The sequence below is a fragment of the Plecotus auritus genome (assembly GCF_963455305.1).
Source record: "Plecotus auritus genome assembly, chromosome: 1".
NCBI classification, from domain to species: domain Eukaryota; kingdom Metazoa; phylum Chordata; class Mammalia; order Chiroptera; family Vespertilionidae; genus Plecotus; species Plecotus auritus.
Genome location: NC_137770.1, coordinates 65,244,307 through 65,264,898, shown reverse-complemented (window position 1 = coordinate 65,264,898; position 20,592 = coordinate 65,244,307). Strand labels below are relative to the sequence as shown.

The window sequence follows — 20,592 nt, the reverse complement described above, 5'->3', positions numbered from 1 at the left end:
GTCTTAGAATTAACAGTCTTCAGTAGCCTTTTAAATAAGCAAAGTTTTACTTTTTGGTCAAGGGCTGGCTAAGGAGGAAAGGACACCTCTATTAGCCAAGCTACCGTACAGACAGCTACTGTAATATCCTTGTCTACTAACGCACATTGCCTCTGTACTTTTGCATTTAATGAGGCCATGGAAATTCTCACAAAATATTTTTAAAATTTTTAATTACCTGATTTTGTTGTTGCAAAACTTGAATTTCATTTTCAAGTCGCAGAATATCATCTTTGACAATCAATTCAGAAGTAGAAGAATCAGGCCATAACTGATTAGTTGGTTTCTCTGAGGCATCTGTTTTAGTCTAAATGTTTAAAAAAAGTCAAACGTTTTTCAGGTTCTTAAAAAAGTCTAAGTACTTACCTATCTATATAAAAGGCTAATATGTAAAGTGTCCCCTCGGGAGTTTGACTGGGAGACTTGGGAGTTCCATCACTCACTATGACATGCGCTGACCACCAGGGGGCGGCGCAGAACATGGCATGTGACCAGCGGCAGCAGGGTGGCATATGGGTGGCGAGGGAAGGAGGAGGCGGGGAGGCAGGGGAACCACAGTGGCGGCATGCAGATGGTGAGGGAAGGAGGAGGTGGGGAGGTGGGGAGGCGGGGAACCTGATTGGCCCCGATCGCTGGCCAGGCCTAGGGACCCTACCCATGCACGAATTTCATGCACTGGGTCTCTAGTTTTGAAATAATGTCATACAAAGAAATTGTAGAAACAGTACAAATGATTCCATATAACTTTTTCCATGTCCCCAAACATAACCACAGTACAATGATCAAAACCAGGACATTGACTAGGACACAATACTATTAACTAATCTACAGACCTCATACAAAATTTTCTTATTTTCCTCTAATGTCCTTTTCTGGTTCAGCATCCAATCTATGATCCCCCATTGCACTTAGTTGTCACATCTCACTGGTCTCCTCTAGTCTAGGACAACTCCTCAGTCTCTGTCCTTCAAACTCCTGATATTTTTGAGTACTAACCAATTATTTTTTAGCATGGCCCTCCATTTTTTTTTCTAATGTTACTTCAATAGTAAATTCAGGTTATGCATTTTTGGCATGAATGCCATAGCAATGATGCGCATGCTTTTCGGGGAAACACGATACCAATATGTCTCGTCTCGTGATGAAGGGAGTTTCTGCAAGTACCTCCACTGAAAAGTTACTATTTTTCCACTTACAATTAATAGTAAGTACCTTATAAGAAGATACTTCGAGACTATGCAAATACTCTATTTTTCATCATACTTTCACCCACTAAATTTAGCATTTATTTATTTATATAACCAGTATTAACTCATAGATACATATTTTACTCAATAGGTACAATTTTTAAGGCTTATGATAGACTTTGGCAAATTTTTTCCAGAAAGCTTGTACAAATGTATACTCTCATGAGTTTGTCCAACTCTCTTTACATCCAATGGCAGTGACTATCTTTAAATAATGGTTGTATTTGATGGGGGAAAGGGTATCTAAGAATGGCTTCCATTGGCATTCCTTGTATTGCCATCAGAGTGGAACCTCTTACATACCCTCATTGTTCATTTGTTTTACATGTTCCCAAGTTTGTCTGTTTATATGACTGCACGTTTTCCTCTCACCATCTAAATGTCTTCGTATTTATTTTTATGAGTTCTTTTTCTAATTTTTTTTAAATGATTTCAGAGAAGAAGGGAGAGGGAGAGACAGAAACATCAATGAGAAAGAAACATCGATTGGCTGCCTCCTGCACTGGCAATCGAGCCTACAACTCAGGCATGTGCCCTGACCGGGAATGGAACTGGAGACCTCCTGGTGCGTGGAATGACACTCAACCACCTGAGCCACACCAGCCAGGCTATTTATGACTTTTTTATTCAGGGGGTACAAAGATTGAAAAAAAAATAAAACGTACATTATTAGGCTTTTTGGTTTATGTATTTACCTGAACTCTGAGCTCTCTTACACAATGCTTAAAAAACATCGTGTACCAAGGTTCATTCTACTCACTGGGGACGGGAAGGTATGTGTATCTCATTCCCAGGTGGAGTGACAAAACACCAAGGCTTTGGCTCAGTCTTCTAATTCACAGAGCCTTCACTTTCAGAGGGAAACTGCTCCAGTTACTGACTTTCCCCTTTTCACTTGCCATCATTTCCCAGAAGCCATTGCCCCTACCCCAGTTGGCAGAGAAAATAGCTAAGACTGCTTATTCTGATAGCTTCTCTCCAGATATGGGGATACTAATGACACTTGAAAAGATCTCTGACTCAGGAGAATAGCTTTCAGTTTTTTAACTTGGCCTCCACTTTTTTTTTTTTTAAGATAACGTTTATTTTTTTTATTGATTTGAGAGAGAAACATCGATGTGAGAAAGAAACATTGATCTGTTGCCTCCTGAATGCACCCAAACCATGGGTTGAACCCACAACCTGGGTTATGTGCCCTGACCAGGAATTGAACCCATGCCCTTTTGTTGTATGGGGAGGATGCTCCAACCAACCAAGCTACCCGGCCAAGACTGGCCTCTACTTTCTAAAATTTTGATAATCATTTGTGCTTCCTTCCCCACTGGTAAGTTTTTATTACTAGAAATAAAAGTAATATGCAGATACACTAAAAAGAAATTCTTTCATAGCTAGCTATTACTCCGTTTTACCTATTTTCACACTGTAGGCACACAGGGCCTAGATACCTGTACTTGTCAGCACAAAACCCTTACAAACATCTTGAAAAAGAGAAGGACCACATAAATGGCACAATCAAGTTTCTTTCTAAAGGTGGAATTCTGAAGACATCATCTTCAAGAAAATAAGAATTATAATATTACACCAACTCTCATAACTATCTTCCTAGTTCCTAAAAGATTCTAACGAGGCACCTTCTAGGTTGTCTACTGAACACTGTCTATCAAATACCTTGGAATCAAAGTATGGCTTTCACCACAACATATGGTGAGGTAACGGTCTCTATTGAGTGTCAGGCACAGAAAGGCCTCTATGTTTTACTTATTATGCTTACAAAATGTTAAGTGCAGATGCAGACCCTGACTGTTAGTGAGTAGTCTGGTTTCCTAAGGCCTTGACCACATTCTACCTTAACAGCCCAGTTTTCAACTGGAACGATCAGCAAAGTATCGGATCCATTCCCAATCATTACACAGTGCTATGAATGGGCAGACTCCTAATTTTCATCACGTATTATCCCAGGAATGCCAGAAAACAGCACCACTTTGAATAGTCATATGATTTGAAAGCAAAATACTGATTCTGTATCATAATATTAATTTGTTCTGTATAAGGGATATAAACTAACATAAAATGTACTACAAGTTATGTATAATTCAATAAATATATCAATATCTTTATAATGTTCATTTTTTAAAAAATGCCATATAAGACTACATACATAGCCCTGGCCAGGTAGGCTCAGTTGGTTAAAGCATTGTCCTGATACACCAAGGTTGTAGGGTCAATCCCCACATGTGGGGTGTTCTGTCACCGTGCACATACAAGAATCAACCAATAAATGCATAAATAAGTGGAACAACAAATCAATGTTTCTCTCTCTCTCAAATCAAGAAATTAAAAAAAAAATTAAGACAACGTACATAAATATTTTTGCTGGCTTTCTTAATTCTTACAAAAGCTTTAAGGAGAGAATTTTGATGGCCTAGTTATCTTTAAAAACAAATCCACACAAGTTTAAATTGATGTGTTCTCATAACATCCCTACAGCAAGCAAAGGAGTTCAACATTACATCCCAGCTATAAACCATTCTTTCTGGAAATCAATGAGACACCTAAATGGTTTTGGCCTCATTAAAGATTTCAGAAAGACTGAGCTTACACAATATGGATTCTATTCCCATGCCCTCCTTGCTCCAGTCACACCAGCTTCTTTGCTACATTCTTTTATTTACTTGTGTTCCAATCTGAAATGTCCCTTTCCACCTGGCTCTCCTTGATTTATCCTTCAGGACAGAGACCCAGCATGGCCTCCTCAAAGACTTCGCTAGGCTGCCTTACCAACCCCCGCCCCCACCCAAGCCCAGGTAGTCATTCCTTCTCCTGGCTTTGTAACCAGTACCACCCTTATTAACAGAGAGTTATAGGTGTCCATCCACTACAAAGCTGCATTGCTGAAAGTGCAGCCGCTAACCTACGTGTGCTTATGGGCACTGGTGCTTATGGCCACTGGCCAGGTGGCTGGTCCAGACTGAAATGTGCAGTTAAGTCAAAAATACAGGTTTCAAGGACTTAGCACAGACACAAAAAAATGCAGACCACCTTACAACAATTTTATATTGATTAATACTGAGAATATTTTGTATATGTTGGGTTAAATAAAATATATTATTAAAATTAACTTCACTTATTACTTTTACTTTAATGGCAGCACTAGATTTTAAGTTACATATGTGACTCTATGTATTTCTCTTGGACAGTGCTGTTCTAGATTCAAAGTTCCTTTAGAAAACGGCCATTGTTTCTTTTATCACTGAATCCCACAAGATCTTGCACAAAGCATCTTTAAAAAAAAAGTTTACACTGAATGATTTGTTCTTTCTCCACATGCCTCCTAACACTGCTTTCTGACTTTAAAGACTAATAGAAAACTCTATTAGAAAAGATGTGAGAAATGAGTGACAAAGGCAAGACCTGAAGGTGTTCATGGGCTAATTAGATGACTAAACTTGAAAGTTCATTTTAAAAAACCACCCACTGGTTAAATTACTGTATCCTCTCCCATTCCCCCATCTAGGAAGTAGATCTTCAATGTTGTATTAATTCAACAAATATTTATTGAGAAAATATGCGGAGAATTATCAACACAATACTCATAAGAATTTCCTATATAGTAAGTTGAGGCAGAACAGACATAGCAGCAAGAGCTAAAGTCACACGTAAAAAAACAAAAACAAAAACAAAAACAAATGCAGCCCTGGCTGGGTGGCTCAGTTAGTTGGAATACCACACCAAAGGGTTTTGGGTTCAATCACCAGTCAGGGCACATACGGGAGGCAACCGATTGATGTTTCTCTTTCACATTGATGTTTCTCTTCTTTTCTCTTTCCTTCCTTCCTTCCTTCCTTCCTTCCTTCCTTCCTTCCTTCCTTCCTTCCTTCCTTCCTCTTTTTCTTTCTCTCTCTCTCTCTCTCTCTCTCTCTCTCTCTCTCTCTCTTTCTCTCTCTCTCTCTCTCTCTCTACCTTTCTCTCTCTCTCTCGCTCTTTCTCCCTCTCTCTCTAAAAAATCAATAAACATATTCTTGGGTGAGGAAAAATAAAAAGAAAGAAGAGCCAAATGCAGACTGCTGGGAAATGACTATGGCAAAGAGAAGCTGGACAAAAGGAATATTCAAAGAGGAGGTAGCCCCCTTCGACTTATTGATCAACTAGACTACAGAGGCAAAGGGAAAGGCTAAAACAAAAAAACAACATAGGCCATGACCACCATCACTGCCACACATGTGAGAGTGTACCTGTCTGACCAATGCCACCAGTAATTTGATTATAAAACAAAGAAAGCGCCGAAACCGGTTTGGCTCAGTGGATAGAGCGTCGGCCTGTGGACTGAAGGGTCCCGGGTTCGATTCCGGTCAGGGGCATGTACCTTGGTTGCGGGCACATCCCCAGTGGGGGGTGTGCAGGAGGCAGCTGATAGATGTTTCTCTCTCATCGATGTTTCTGGCTCTCTGTCCCTCTCCCTTCCTCTCTGTAAAAAATCAATTAAAAAAAAAAAAAAAGAAGAAAGCACCAAGATACCTGAGCTCAGGTTCAGACTCAAAAACAGGTTCCTACTCTCCTAAATGTTAGGATACTCTCACCAAAAAGTGTAAACTAATTCACTCTGATCTAACACAATTTGAGACACCAACTTTCACTTCCTTCCTTTTTAAGAAACATATGGAAACAGTTCAAACAGCTTGATTTAAAGACGCTGGATGTGCTGCGGAGAAGGGGGTCTGTCACAAGTGGTCATTAACACTGAAATCAATGCTGTACTCATCAAATATAGTTACTCAGAAGAGGGAACCCGACTGGGCAGGCCTTTAACAGTAAGAATACTATTATTTCTGGAAAATAAATTAGACCCAATTAAATTTCCACAATAATAGGCACCATAGAACATCCTGCAAACTGTGTGTTAATAGGACTGTTTTAATGAACACAATTCCTAGTTTAATGGATCAGGAGATAAAACAGTACTAACACAGGAAGTAAAAAAAAGTTTTCCATCCAGGAGGAAAAAGAATACACCATCTACATTAATCTTCCTCCTTCCCTTTCCTGTTAGTTGCTAAGTCTCTCCGCCTTATTTTCTATTGGGAGTACACATGGGCTTGAATTTGTGAAATGTGAAAAAGGCAGCTGTCCATGGAGGGCAACCCTAAAGATCTCCGTGAGAGCACGATCTTGGGGAAATAACCTTCACCTATTTGTCATTCAAGTGTTTTAATTTCATTTTGCTTCGAGGTTGACTCTATCACCTCAGAAGGGTCACAAACTGCTCCAGCTTCCTTTCCTCACCTATAAAGTAAGGAGAGTAATTGAAAGACATAAAGGTAGATCAGTGACTCTGACAAAACCTAATTCTGTGCCGCTCCCCCTGTAACACCATCACTAAATAATTCATTTCCTTACACAGAATGACTTTCATTACAGAAATATGGGCCAGAGAAATCTGATGGCCACCATGCTAAGTGGGGAACTTAGCTAGATGTTAGTGCATGATGGTACAAGCCAATCTAGAGGAAATGCAGATACCATGTTACAGAGGATGGATGCTTCCTTGGATTTATGATTTTTTTTAAAAATTATCTAATTGGCATCTCATTTTTTTTTTAATATATTTTATTGATTTTTTACAGAGAGGAAGGGAGAGGAATAGAGAGCTAGAAACATCGATGAAAGAGAAACATCTATCAGCTGCCTCCTGCACATCCCCCAATGGGGATGTGCCTGCAACCAAGGTACATGCCCTTGACCGGAATCGAACCCGGGACCCTTCAGTCCGCAGGCCGACGCTCTATCCACTGAGCCAAACCGGTTTCGGCAAATTGGCATCTCATTTACTAGGTGCCGAGAGTACCCAGAAAATGTATTCCTTTAAGTGGCATTCCCTTCTCTAAAATTTACTTCTAAGAAAGTCAAATGAACCCCTGGAAAGACAAAGGTTTAATTTAACTGTGAAAACTGTAAGCATTTTCTTTATTGAGCTCTTTAAAAATGGCATTTTAGCTCTACAAACTACGAACCTCGACCGCGATGCTTTTTACATCCTTCTCCACTTGCTGTAGGTCTTCGATTTTCTTCCGACAGCCTTTGAGGTCACTCTGCAGCTGAGACACCAGGCGGCGCTTCATGGAGTTGCTGCCCAGCAAACGCTGCACTTCTGCTTTCAGCCTCAGGATCACCTCATCCTTGGAAAGCTCTTTATCTGGGTCTTCTTGTTGGACCATGCTAATGGAGAAATTGCCATATTTAAAATTAAATCAAGTAACAGGTCAAGCAAGGCTATTCCTTAAAAGCTACAAACTGCAACGGTGGCCATGTGTTTGACCTATACAATCCTATGCCAGTATTTCAAAAGCAATTTTAACACATTAAGCGCCCTCTCAGTCACTGGTGACTGACACTATACTTTCCGTCCAGAAGACAAAACGGACTGGGCGCTTAACGTGTTAACCTTTGTCAGACACAAGGGCATCATTTTGGCTACATCCCCATGTACAGGAATACATTTATTCCTAGGAGGACCATTCCTAAGCTTAGTCCTGCTGCTCCTTTGAAAGGTCAGCCACAGGAACTTCAATATGGCACGTGCTTTTGTTTTTGATAAGCTACACGATGTATATGCATATATGTGTGTACTTTATGACTTCAGGAGAAATACAACAAAACAAAGGAGGAAAAATAGTAAACATAAGTCATCCTAATCTACAATTTCTGTATTTCTTTTATTAAAACATAAGTCTAAGTGGATATCAGAGCAACTGGAAAAAAATAACAAAAATAAGAGCCATTTAATCCCAATTTTAGTTTCAATAAATTTCAAACTGCAATGAAAATTTATGCTCCTTCTTGTAATGGGTTAAAAGAACCAGATTTATCTTCCCGCCTTAAAAAGCTGGGAAACCAAATAAAATATCTGAAACAATGATTTTTGGTTGTTAGGCAATGGCAGCATAGCACAGTGATCCCTGAGAAAAGAAGAACAAACAAGGGGAGCCCTCAGCTGCCACAGCTTCCTGCCTGCATTCTCCAGGGTGGAGCACAGGGAGAGGACACCCAAACAGGACCCAGCAACCTCAGGTGCAAAGACCTCGGTTTGGGGAGGACAAAATGGCTACAAATTTCTTTTCCTTGAAGAGGAAAAGAAAGCCACACAGAAAGAGAGCTCTAGAGCTCTATGTACGAATGTGAGGAAGTTACCTCAAGACCAGGAAAAGAACAGAGTGGGAAGTATTTGCATTCCAATGAGCCATAGTGGGAAGACCTCCTAATTCAGAGCATCAACAATTGCTTGAGTAATGGGGCCAAATAAGCCCCAGATTAAAGGCTGTTCTAAACCTAATCTCACAAAACCTATAAAATAGCCTCAAAGGGATAACGTGAATTCCAGGTAAATTAACTGTGTCATAGGAAAAAAATAACAGTTTTTTAAAATATACAGTAAATTCTGAGAAACCAAGACAGTGGCATAGGTAAACACCTAAACTGCTGCCTTGCACAACAATTTCAAAACTACAACTAAAAGACAAAACAGACATCATCCAGAACCACAGGAAGGCTGGCTGAGTGGAAATTCTACAACTAGAAGGAAAGAGAAAAGCACACTGAGACTCAGAGGAGCTGCAGGAGGCAGAAGTACTGGGACGCGCGTGCGCGCGGAGAGGGCGGGCAACTGAGTACGCAGCTGGCTTTCTCAATCAGGGGGGAGACAAAAGCTCCCAACTGCTCTGAACTCCAGTTCCAGGCGAGACTCTGGGGACCCAGACTCATACGGGGAGAAACTGGACTGTCTGAAAGAGGGTGAAACTCGAGGGCGGCTTTCTCTCAGAGGTGCTTGCAGCAATTACCGCAGGACACTGAGAACCAGGGGCCTCTTAGAGCAGGGCTGACGGGAATCCATCACTGTTTGCTCCGCCCGGAGATTCCGCCCCACAAAGCCACTGTTGATTGCTCCACCCTGAGACTCAGCCCTATCCAAGCTGAGCACAGAGGCTTTGGCATATGAATGGCCTGGTCCTTTGAATTTTAAACTTACCTAACAAACTGCAGCTGAGTCAGAGAGACCCAGAACATCCAAAAGAAGGCCCAAGGCTCCACAGCAGCTTGCATTGCTTCACAGCTGGGCCTCATCTGGGCACCTCCAAAACCCAAACAAAGAAGAGGAATCTGCAGATCTCTCCATAGCTCCTGCTGGGTGGCCTCAGGCAGAGGCTAAATTAGCACCTCCTTGGAGATCCAAGAGCCAGTGTACCCAGGGGACAGAGTGGGACCATCGAGATTACAACTCCTCAGATCCATAAAGGACACACTCAGGGGGCAGACTCAGTGAGCACCAAAGCCCCACTGAAGCAAGTCTTGTCTCATAAGGGTGTCTCCAGCACAGAAGTTCTCCCATCATAGACACAGCTGATCCTCACAGCCAATTGGCCTGGAGGTCAATTCCTCCCAGTGATACCAACAACAATCAAGGCTTAACTACAACAAGACTGTGCACACAGCCCACAAAGGGGAGCACCAAGAGTGTCCACCTCAGGGAACTGGGGAGACTGAGCCCCTGAGCCCTATAGGACACCTAGCACACAAAGCCACTCTATCAACTCAGGGAAGCAGCCAAAATGCGGAGACAAAGAAACAGATCACAAATGAAAGAAATGGAGGAAAGCAAACGACTGGATATAGAGTTCAAAACCACAGTTATAAGGTTTTTCAAGAATTTTCTAGAAAAGGCCGATAAATTTAGCAAGACCCTCAAGGATAAGAAAAAGGACCAACTAGAAATTAAGCATACACAGACTGAAATAAAAAATAATATACAGAGATCCAACAGCAGACTAGAGGATCCCAAGAATCAAGTCAAAGATTTGAAATACAAAGAAGCAAAAAACACTCAACCGGAAAAGAAAAAAAAAAAGAATCCAAAAATATGAGGAGAGTGTAAGGAGCCTCTGGGACAACTTCAAGCGTACCAACATCCAAATTATGGGGGTGCCAGAAGAAGAGAGAGAGCAAGATACTGAAAACCTATTTGAAGAAATAATGACAGAAAATTTCCCCCACCTGGTGAAAGAAATAGACTTACAAGTCCAGGAAGCACACAGAACCCCAAACAAAAGGAATCCAAAGAGGACCACACCAAGACACATCATAATTAAAATGCCAAGAGCAAAAGACAAAGAGAGAATATTAAAAGCAGCAAGAGAAAAACAGTTAGTTACCTACAAGGGAGCACCCATATGACTGTCAGCTGATTTCTCAACAGAAACTATGCAGGCCAGACGGGAGTGGCAAGAAATTTTCAATGTGATGAATAGCAAGAACCTACAACCAAGATTACTCTACCCAGCAAAGCTATCATTCAGAATTGAAGGGCAGATAAAGAGCTTCACAGATAAGAAAGCTAAAGGAGTTCATCACCGCCAAACCAGTATTATATGAAGTGCTGAAAGGTATTCTTTAAGAAGAGGAAGAAGAAGAAAAAGGTAAAGATAAAAATTATGAACAACAAATACATATCTATCAACAAGTGAATCTAAAAATCAAGTGAATAAAAAATCTGATGAACAGAATGGACTGGTGAATATAATAGAATCAGGGACATAGAAAGGGAGTGGACTGACAATTCTCAGGGGGAAAGGGGTGTGGGAGTGCGGGAAGAGACTGGACAAAAATCATACACCTATGGATGAGGACAGTGGGTTGGGATAAGGGCAGAGGGTGGGGTGGGAACCGAGTGGAGGGGAGCTATGGGGGGGAAAAAGAGGAACAATTGTAATAATCTGAACAATAAAGATTTATTTTTTTTTAAAAAGAAAAAAATATACAGTAAAATCCAACTTCTAAAATACAAATTTTCAAGTGTCCACCACCCAATCAAAATTTACCAGGCACGCAGATAAGCAGGAAAGAAAATAACCAGGAGATAAAGCAATCAACAGACAATGAACCAGAAATGACACAGGCAATAGAATTAAATATACCATATGTTTAAGAAGGTAGAAAAAAAATCAAACATGATGAGGATAGAAATGGAAGACATAAAAAAGATCCAAATTGGACTTACAGAGACAAGAAATGACAATGTGGTTGCCTGGAGCTTGTGGGCAGGAAGGGGTAATGGAGAATAACTGGTAATGGGTATGGGGTTTTTTTTTGGGGGGGGGGATATTAAAATGTTCTAAGATTCAGTTGTGGTGATGGTTGCACAACTCCATGACGTGACTATACTAAAACCACTGAACGGTACTCTTAAAATGGGTAAATTTTATGGTTTGTGAAATATATAAACAAAGCTGTAGAAGAAAACAAACAAGCACAAACACTATATGAGTTCCATTCGTATGAAGGCAAACCCAATCTATAGTGTTTAGGTATGAATATTAGGTCTTGAAAGGATAACAACAATAAACAAAAACAGGAAATGATTGCCATAACAGTCAAAACAGCAATTACTCTCCAGGGTGTGACTGGCAAGAGGAATATGGGCAGTTTCTTGACCTGGGCAGTGGTTCCATGGGAATTCACTTTAAAATCATTCATTAAGTTTATGCTTCACACACTTTTCTTTATGTGTTGTTTTTCACAATTTTTTAAAGGTTTAAAAAGTAAACTAAACTATAAAAACACTAGAAAAATACCACCAGCAAAATTTTAAACAGGAAAAAATGATAACTCTGAACACTGGCTAGGTACATAGAAATAGGTACTGTCAGGATATGGGAAATAATGCAAACTACAGGGCTACTTGGCAACATGTATCAAAGGCCTCACATAATGTGCAAATCCTTTAGCAAGAATATTCCTCCACATCTTAAGGAAATAATCAAAGATGTGAATAAAGACTTGGCTACAAGGATGCTTGTAATAATAATGTATTATTAACCATTTCAAATTTTTTAAACAGTGTGTCACTAACTAAAATATATTATACTCATCCACATATCCATTAGTAAGTATCCTATATAATAAAAGCCTAAAATGCAAATTGACCAAACAGTAGAAAGACCAGTGGAATGACCGGTTGCTATGACATGCACTGACAACCAGGGGGGCAGACACTCAATGCAGGAGCTGCCCCCCAGCTCTCAGGCCCCAGGCCAGCCAAGGCAGGTGCCAGTGGGGACCCCCTGATCACCCCACTGGTCGCCCCACAGATCAACCCTGATCACCAGCCAGGCCTAGGGACCCTACCCGGGCACGAATTTCGTGCACCAGGCCTCTAGTATATAACACTATCTACTGACTAAAGATTTCAGAATGTATTAAGGCACATTATAAAACTATAGTCTACATTATTTTATCTCTTAGAAACATCAAAACAGATGTGGAAATTATATACCAAAATGTGCCTTGGCCAGTGTGGCTCAGTTGGTTGAGCATGCTCCCAGGCACTGAAAGGTCGCCAGTTGGATTCTCGTTCAGGGTACATGCCCAGGTTTCAGGTTTGATCCCAAGTTGGAGTGCATGTGGGAGGCAACCGATCTAGGTTTCTCTCTCACATCGATGCTTCTCTCTCTCTCCCTCTCCTTTCCTCTCATTCTCTAAAATCAATAAAAACATATTTTTTTAAAGAAATTATATACTAAAATGTTAATAGTGGTTTTCTTCATGGGAGTTGAAGTAAGATTATAGGTGCTTTTAATTTTCTTGTTTTCTCAATCTGTATTTTCTATTTTTTTTTTCATAATAAAGGAGAAAGTTACTTTAAAAAAAAATAAATATTGATAGCATGTACCATTAAAATGATTTTAAGAAAATGGAACCTCGTTGCTGAGTTTTTCTCCAAAAAACCCAAAAGGAAAACATAATTGTGAAATAAACAGCAAATTCCAATAGAGGGGCTTCCTAGAAAATAGTTGACCAATATTTCTCAAAACTGTCACAGTCATCAAAAAGAAGAAAATTCAAGAGGAACCTAAGGAAATATGACTCCTAAATATAATGTGGTACCCTGGATGTAATCCTGGGACAGAAAAGGGACATCAAATAAAAACAAAGACCATCTAAATCAACCATGGATATATCAATCAATGATACTATATCAATATTATTTCATTAATTGTAACAAAGTACTGTGCTGATGTAGGACATTAATAGGGGAAAGTGGGTATACAAGAACTCTTTGTATTATTCTAATTTTGTTTAAATTTAAAACAGTTCTAAAAGACTAACATTTATTTCTTAAAAAAGAAATAAATAGTATCTGAATTAAAGTTTTTACTGTTTTCAGTTTCAAATGATTCCAAAGGAAACATTAGTGTATATGCTACGTGTACACATACTCATGCATACAGAGAGAGAATTAAGAACATATATAGTTTTAACATAATAAAAGGAGCTCCTTCCAATATGCGACATACTTATCGATATACTGTTCATATATGTGATATATATGTATCAGAGTATATATATAGATCTCAGTGTGTATATATATATGCCTGTATATATAGATCTCACCTATTTTAACCACTTCTATCTAGATAGAATATGTAAATATAATAGAAGTAGACTTATATATAAGAAATAGAATATAAAACATATTGAATGGATCTGCCCATGCTGTGAGACATGGTGAACTGACTTTAAGCAGAACACTTATTTTGCTCAGTTAACAAATTATGCATCTCATTTCTTTCCTTATTGACTGCTGACCACTGAAACAGCACATCATGTACTCCTGGAGGGAGCCAAGTCAGAGAGCAGAGAAAGTACTTGCTAAAATAATTTTCTCTTCTTTCCCAAAAGGGAAAAAGTCAACGGGGTGACCAGCCCTGCATAAGGTCACTACTGAGCCCTGTGGAAGTTGGTTCCCCTGAATCCAAATAAACTGTAGTCCCTTGTGAAGCCTGCTGAGAAGACCAAAGGGAAAAGGCATTCCACTTGTTAAATGTTTATTATTTGAGCTTCGCAGCCAACTATAATAAGGGAGAGGAGAAGCTGTGTGCAAGCCACATGCAGATTTAGTTACTCAAATTCCATGAATGTGAAACAGAACACTGAGGCTAAACCCTTCACATTTACCAGGCAGTAGCTTGAGGGATGTAGTAGCTGCGGATAAAAGCTTGGAGCCGCTAATAATTGGGGCTGTGATTTGAAAGCAGCTCAAGTCAACAAAGAACTAAAATTCTCGACACTGGGAAAACCATTGCTTCCACTTGTTCTAAGAATCACAGGCCAACAGAGGGAAGGTACAAATCTTCTCTCCTATTAAAACTCTCATGCTGATCTAAGAAAGAAAATATCTACTTTCTCCTCTAAACTGAATTCTTATCTATTAAACTGAGGGTAGGTGGGATAACTGTAGCTGAACCTTTCTTCACATATCCTGTATTTCATTCAATTCTTCTCACTGAGCCTCAATGACTACCCACTATGTGTTAGTGACTCTCCACTATCCCAGTTGTACATGGCTGGTATTCCCTTTCCCATGACAGAGATGTGATGTCTCAGATTTATTATCTATGGGAATGGGCTTCAGATTACTATAAGATTTTGGCTATGAGTATTACTTGAGTAGAAAGAGCAAAAGTAGAATACATTTTAGTAGACATTGTGATGAAGTCAGTCTACTTGAAAAAAATATATATTATACATATATAATATATATTATTATTATTTACCCAATTTCCAAGCTAATTATGGCATAAATTAAAGCAGTAATATACTGGAAAGAAAGCTTTTCTGGCATGAACTAAATATTTAAAATAAAAGACATAAAGAATGACGTTTAAGGCCAAATGGTTTGACTGTCATATAAACACAGAACAACAGGTTTACGTGACAGTAAAGTTTGGGATTCAAGTACTGGCTCTGTTGATAATGGTCCACTTTCTTGGGCAGAAGAGTTTAGCTCTTTGAGCTCTGATTTTCCCAATTCTAATGTGATGACTAATAATGGATCTGATGCTTTTCTCAAGGTTGAGATGTGGATCAAGGACCTTTTATAAAGAATGTGTTGAGTAAGAAGTAGATTGATATAAGATCTGATCAATGATATATTTTAACCAATCATCTATTAAATATTAATAGTAACACCTACCATTGATTAAGTGTCTCACGTGCTGGAACATCTTACATAAGGTTCTTTTTATTCATTATCTGTTTTAATCCTCACTTGAACCCCCAAGATGTATCCTATAATCCACTTATAGAAAAAGCCTGATAAGAAAACAGGCTTAGAAAAGTTAAGAAACTTGCCCAAGGTCATAAAGCTACTAATAAATGGCAAAACTATTATTCAAAACAAAAGCTGAATCATCTGGCATCAACAGGAAATGAGGCATTCACTGCAGTAAATTTTCCAGATGACATTTTAACTTTAAAATTTTATGTGAATCTGACTAAAAATTGTAACACATTCATCCTCTTGCACTTTAATTAACTAACCAAGCTGACAGCTTTCTTGGACAACCTGGGATCATTGTGGATCAGCAGCTCCACCCAGCCCACTGTGCTCCCATAGACCTCTCCTTGCTGAGCTGTCTGGCTAACCCATGGCAGTGCCTTTCCCAACCCCTAGCCCCGGCTACTCTTCCATCAGATAACTCATGGGGTTCAAACATATCCAAGTCAATAATGGCCCTGGGCTAAGAGCCTGACGGTGACTCCAATGAAATACACCACCTGATTTAGTTCTGTGGATTTTCTTCTTTGCTTTCTTACGGATTGTCGCTGTGGTCTTTGGAGACGACAGTCGCTAAAGACTGACCTCCAGATAAATGGGGCCTTACTAAACTAAAACATATTGTTTCACAGTATTCCTGATCGCTTGAGATTTCAATTTACTGAATCTCACCTTACAGTTCTAAAAACAAAATCCAGTACTAAAATACATAAGTTCTACAAGCTATTGTAGAGCAAACCCTTCGGGAGACATATACTTGTATTTAGCTGCCTGATGCCTGAAACACAACAGGAAATGGACACTCCCACTAAACAATAACGATGGTAAACTCAGTCTTGAACTGGAAACCAGATGGTGCTGGTGTGGGCCAATGCATTCAAGAAAGGCTTTCCTTAGCCTGAATGCAGTCTCTTCCAGACAGGCACCTCTCATCTTACCCCAGATCAACAGAGGGAAGGATAAATACCCCTTTGTACACTAAGCATGTAGCACTTGGCTGCTTACAAGTATGTCTCCCTCTCGCCACCAGACAGAATGTGAACCCCTGTGGGAAGGGAGTGTCTCTTGCTCATCTTCTGTAGTCTCCACTCCCAGTGCCTTGCATTACACCTTCCAGAAAGCAAGTGCTTCACAAATATGCATCCTCTCCTCCATTCATCTTTTAAGTGTTTAATGTAATGATTCCTAAATGTACTCCCTCCTCTAATACCACATGTCCTCCCCCGTCAGTTCCAGGGAGGGACAATAAAACAATCCCCTCCATAGGACTGATAAAATAGCTGTGTTAAAAACTCTATTTTAAGACAAAGTCCCTATTTTAAAAGTAAGGCCACAGTAAGATTCCTAGGGAAAATTAATGCTTCTTTTCTCATAGACTACTGATAAATGCCAGATGCCTGCCTTCAACAATGTTAATATAATAAAAATAATATGCTTCGCCTTAATAGTAAAACAGATCCATAACCTCAATTGTAGAATTTACTTTGTATATTTTAGCTAGTCATTTTTTACCTTACTAAAACTGATGTGCCTATTGGTGCTAAAGTGAGCGCAATATCAGTTCTTGAGGTTTCTGTTCATTTTGATATCAGACATTTGCACTTCATCAGATATTACTAAAACATACTGCCCCACATTCAAGGACCTCTGGTCGCCTCATGCCCGGTGCCACTTGTTTACCAAGCCTCATCAGTATTATTAATGTAGACTCTTCCATGGCAAACTATTTTCTCCATACCTCTTAACTTTGGATTTTTCCCAGTTGGCTTTTTTAATACCCAAATCCACGTATGATTCTGTGAGTTCTGCGTTTAATTCTCCTTCTGAGTCACTTGGAAGTATTCCTAGTCTTGCAGCAGATTCATAGAGAGAAATTTCATCTTTTAGTTCTGTTAATTCTTCCTACAACACAAAATTACTAAAAGTTATTTTCATGATTTTCCTATAAGAAGGAATCAAGGCATCCTGTCTGTGCTTCAGATTCATTTTAATGGTCAAGAGAAGGCAGAAACGCTTCTTCAAATACATGTTAGCGCACGTTAAATAGAACTTTACAAAGGCCAGCGCAGAACAGGTTTTCCAGTAAACTGAACGGAGGAACGAATGCATGAGGAAGCACATGCAAGGAGCTCCTCCCACACCTCCCTCACACTCTGTTCTCCTCCATGAAAAGTATCCCTGCAGCTGAGGTACCGGTGGCAGCACTTTTTGGCTCACTAGAGCGGGAGACAGAGTAGACTGGTTTCCCAGCAACGGCTGTCCTTTATAGTCTGCCAGCAGCGAAAAGGCAAACCGCCTCTTTCCAGTGGAGCTGCCCCTGGACCTCTACCTCCAGCAGGAAACGTCAGCAGCACCGGAGGAGGAGGCAACAGCACCGCAGCTGCGCTGTAGGTTTCCCACGCCTGTAGATAACCTTTTCTCTGGGGCACACACATAGACAGGCCCCGGGCTTGACTACCCAGCCGTGGGGGCGAGACTGTGGATAACTCTGATGGGCTGCTTTGGAGATGGTCCACTGCCTCCTTGATATAGAGAAATCCAAGGTTCAGAAAGGTGATATAATCCAGCCATCTCTTCCGAGGGGCCACGCTCACCTGCAAAGCCCTGTTCATGTTTTCGCTCATAGCATGTGCCTTCTGCGCTTGCTGCAGCTGGAGCCGGAGCTGAGCCACCTCCTGGACTGAGCCTAAGGGGGGAAGGGTCACAGAATACACCAAACGTAAATGGCCAAAGCACCTATGGGGTACAGAAGATATGAATCCACTGAGGCTACAGAAGGTGGGATTTTGCTTTATTACGTTTTATTATATATTCAGGTGCATACAGGAATAGCCAGGGGGACCCAGAAGGCATAGGTCCAAGATTTAATATGGCTCCCCATATGTCTTTGGGAAGTTAAAGACATGGGATATGGTGACCTTGCTGTGAATCAAATCACGTCTCCAGACCTGAACACTCCAGAAGTCCTTTAATAGGAGCATAACATTCCAACTCATAGAAAGCCAAAGTGAAAATTCTTTGGAACCCATTTCTGCCCTCTAATAAGAAAACGACATCTGGTTGCCTTCAGCTTCTTTCTAAATGTTTTTATTTCCGCCACCCTGACCTCCACACGTGAAAGAAGCCTATTAGAATTATGCCTCTGAAACTTTAGTAACCTAGTATTGTAAATAAAACACGGGAGGTTCCCATTTAATTTTTTTCTTGTTTCTCTTATTCTTTCTTTAAAGTTTTTGTTAATTTGAGAAAGAGAGGAAGGGAGAGGGATAGAGAGATAGACGCATCAATGAGAGAGAGACATCAACCCGCACACACCCCCACCCACCGGAGATTGAACCCACAACCCGGACACGTGCCCTGACCAGGAATGGAACCCAGACCCCCTGGTTCAACCACTGAGCCACACCCACATGGAGTCAAATGAGGTGGGGGGACGAGGAGGATTCCATTTACAAGGAACTTTATTGGGTTTCCTCAAAAGAAAATGAGCATCTGGGAAATGTTTAAGCAAAGTAATGATGACATATTATGCAACTAAAGAAAATCGTATTTTTAAATCCTTTAATGGCAAGGAAAAAGGCTCATAGTTTATGACATGGGAAACAAAAGAATACAAAACTAAACAGGGAGGGGAGACCTAAATAGAGCATGGTCCAAATTTTGATCAAAACACACATATTTAGACAATCGTTGACATTAGTACTTTTGACTTGTTCTGTTTTGTTTTTTAGAGAGTGGGAAAGGGAGAAAAAAACATCAATGTGAGACTGAAACATCAATCGGTTGCCCTTGCACGTGTCCCAAATAGGGCTGGGGACTGAACCTATAACCTAACTTTTTGGTGTTTTTTTATAAGAGAAAGCTTCTTTAGAAAGTTACAGAGATGGATGATGTGAGCTTTAGAAGAACTGGGCTCAGGAAACCAGGCAGAGAGGCAAAAAGAAGGGCCCTTGAAAATCAGGAGAAAGAAAGCAAAGTACACTAAAAAAAAAAGACCCCAGTGGGCGTGCTCTAGGGAGCAAAAGAATGAGCTAGGTGCTCTGTCTTGAGGGTTTTAAAGGTAGGGATCTTAGGGGAGGTCTTAGCGACAGATCTCAACAGAATATTCATCAGCTTTCCAGGTGTGTCCTTTCAGGGCTGTGGTCTCCACTGATTGGTGGGCGCCAGGGCAGGGGACCATTAGTCATTGCAGCTGGTCCTGATGTCAGCCCTGGCATGCAACTGAGGCTTAGACGTTATCTCTAAGGAGTTAGTGCTTAAGGGAGTGGTTGTGCAAGGGCTTGCATGGGAGTCAAATGAGGCCACTCTTCAGCCCTTTGTCCCTCCTCTAAGGGGGTCTATCACATGACTAGCGGCATGCCAGGGGAGGAAAGGTCAGGGGAGGGGCCGAACCGCATGACCATCAATGTGAAGGGTCAGGGAGTCTAAACCCATGACCAGAGACACTCTAGGGGAGGAAAGGTCACCCTGAGGCAGGTCCTTGTTTTCCTAGTTTTGCCCATTGCCAGGTACCTGGGGATTTCTGCCCAGGGGAACTTCTGTACCTGGCCCATCATCCTTGCTCTGCTCATGTCTACCACATTCCCTACTCCAGGGTCATGGCTCTCATTGACTTTTGAATAACCCACTCATATACACATTGTACCAATAGTCAGAATTGACTTAACATGCCAAAGTGTAACTTTCATATATATGTTAATAACCACTGAGCTATTTCCACAGCATGGAAAATAAAAATTTAATTATTATTGCCTTTTACTCTAATATCATTTTATAAAAATGAATAGGAAAGCAAAAGACTGCTGAAACTAATGATAGGAAGCATATTCTCAAACTTAATAGAATGGAGACCCAGGAGAAATCTTAAGCATGACAGGCCTGGATGGTGTGCTCAGTGGCTACAGTGTCTGCCCCTGCACCAAAGGGACATGAGTTCAAAATCGGATCAAGAGCACATAATGGGTTTCAGGTTCAATCCCTGGTGCCCCTCCTACCCCGCCCTCCCCCACCCCCCGCCTCTGGGTGCGTGCAGGATGCAACCAATCAATGTGTCTCTCTCACATCAATGTTTCTCTCTCTCTCTCTCTCTCCCTCTCTCTCTCTCTCTCTCTCCCCCCTCCCTCCTTCCCTTCCACACTCTATAAAAATCAATGGAGCCTGCCTGGTGTGGTGCAGTGGTTGAGCATTGACCTATAAACCAGG

The 20,592-nt window shown here is 40.6% G+C and overlaps 1 protein-coding gene across 1 annotated transcript in view; it reads right to left on the bottom strand.

Annotated features, from left to right (window-relative positions):
* CEP152 (centrosomal protein 152) overlaps nucleotides 1–20,592 on the bottom strand; it is a 104,736-nt gene that overhangs the window by 47,725 nt on the left and 36,419 nt on the right. Inside the window, exons 11-14 of the mRNA XM_080677406.1 lie at nucleotides 17,985–18,076; nucleotides 17,129–17,292; nucleotides 7,295–7,499; nucleotides 218–346 (exon numbers count right to left, since the gene is read on the bottom strand). Coding sequence (XP_080533532.1) covers nucleotides 218–346; nucleotides 7,295–7,499; nucleotides 17,129–17,292; nucleotides 17,985–18,076 — 590 coding nt within the window. The remainder of the gene's footprint in view (nucleotides 1–217; nucleotides 347–7,294; nucleotides 7,500–17,128; nucleotides 17,293–17,984; nucleotides 18,077–20,592) is intronic.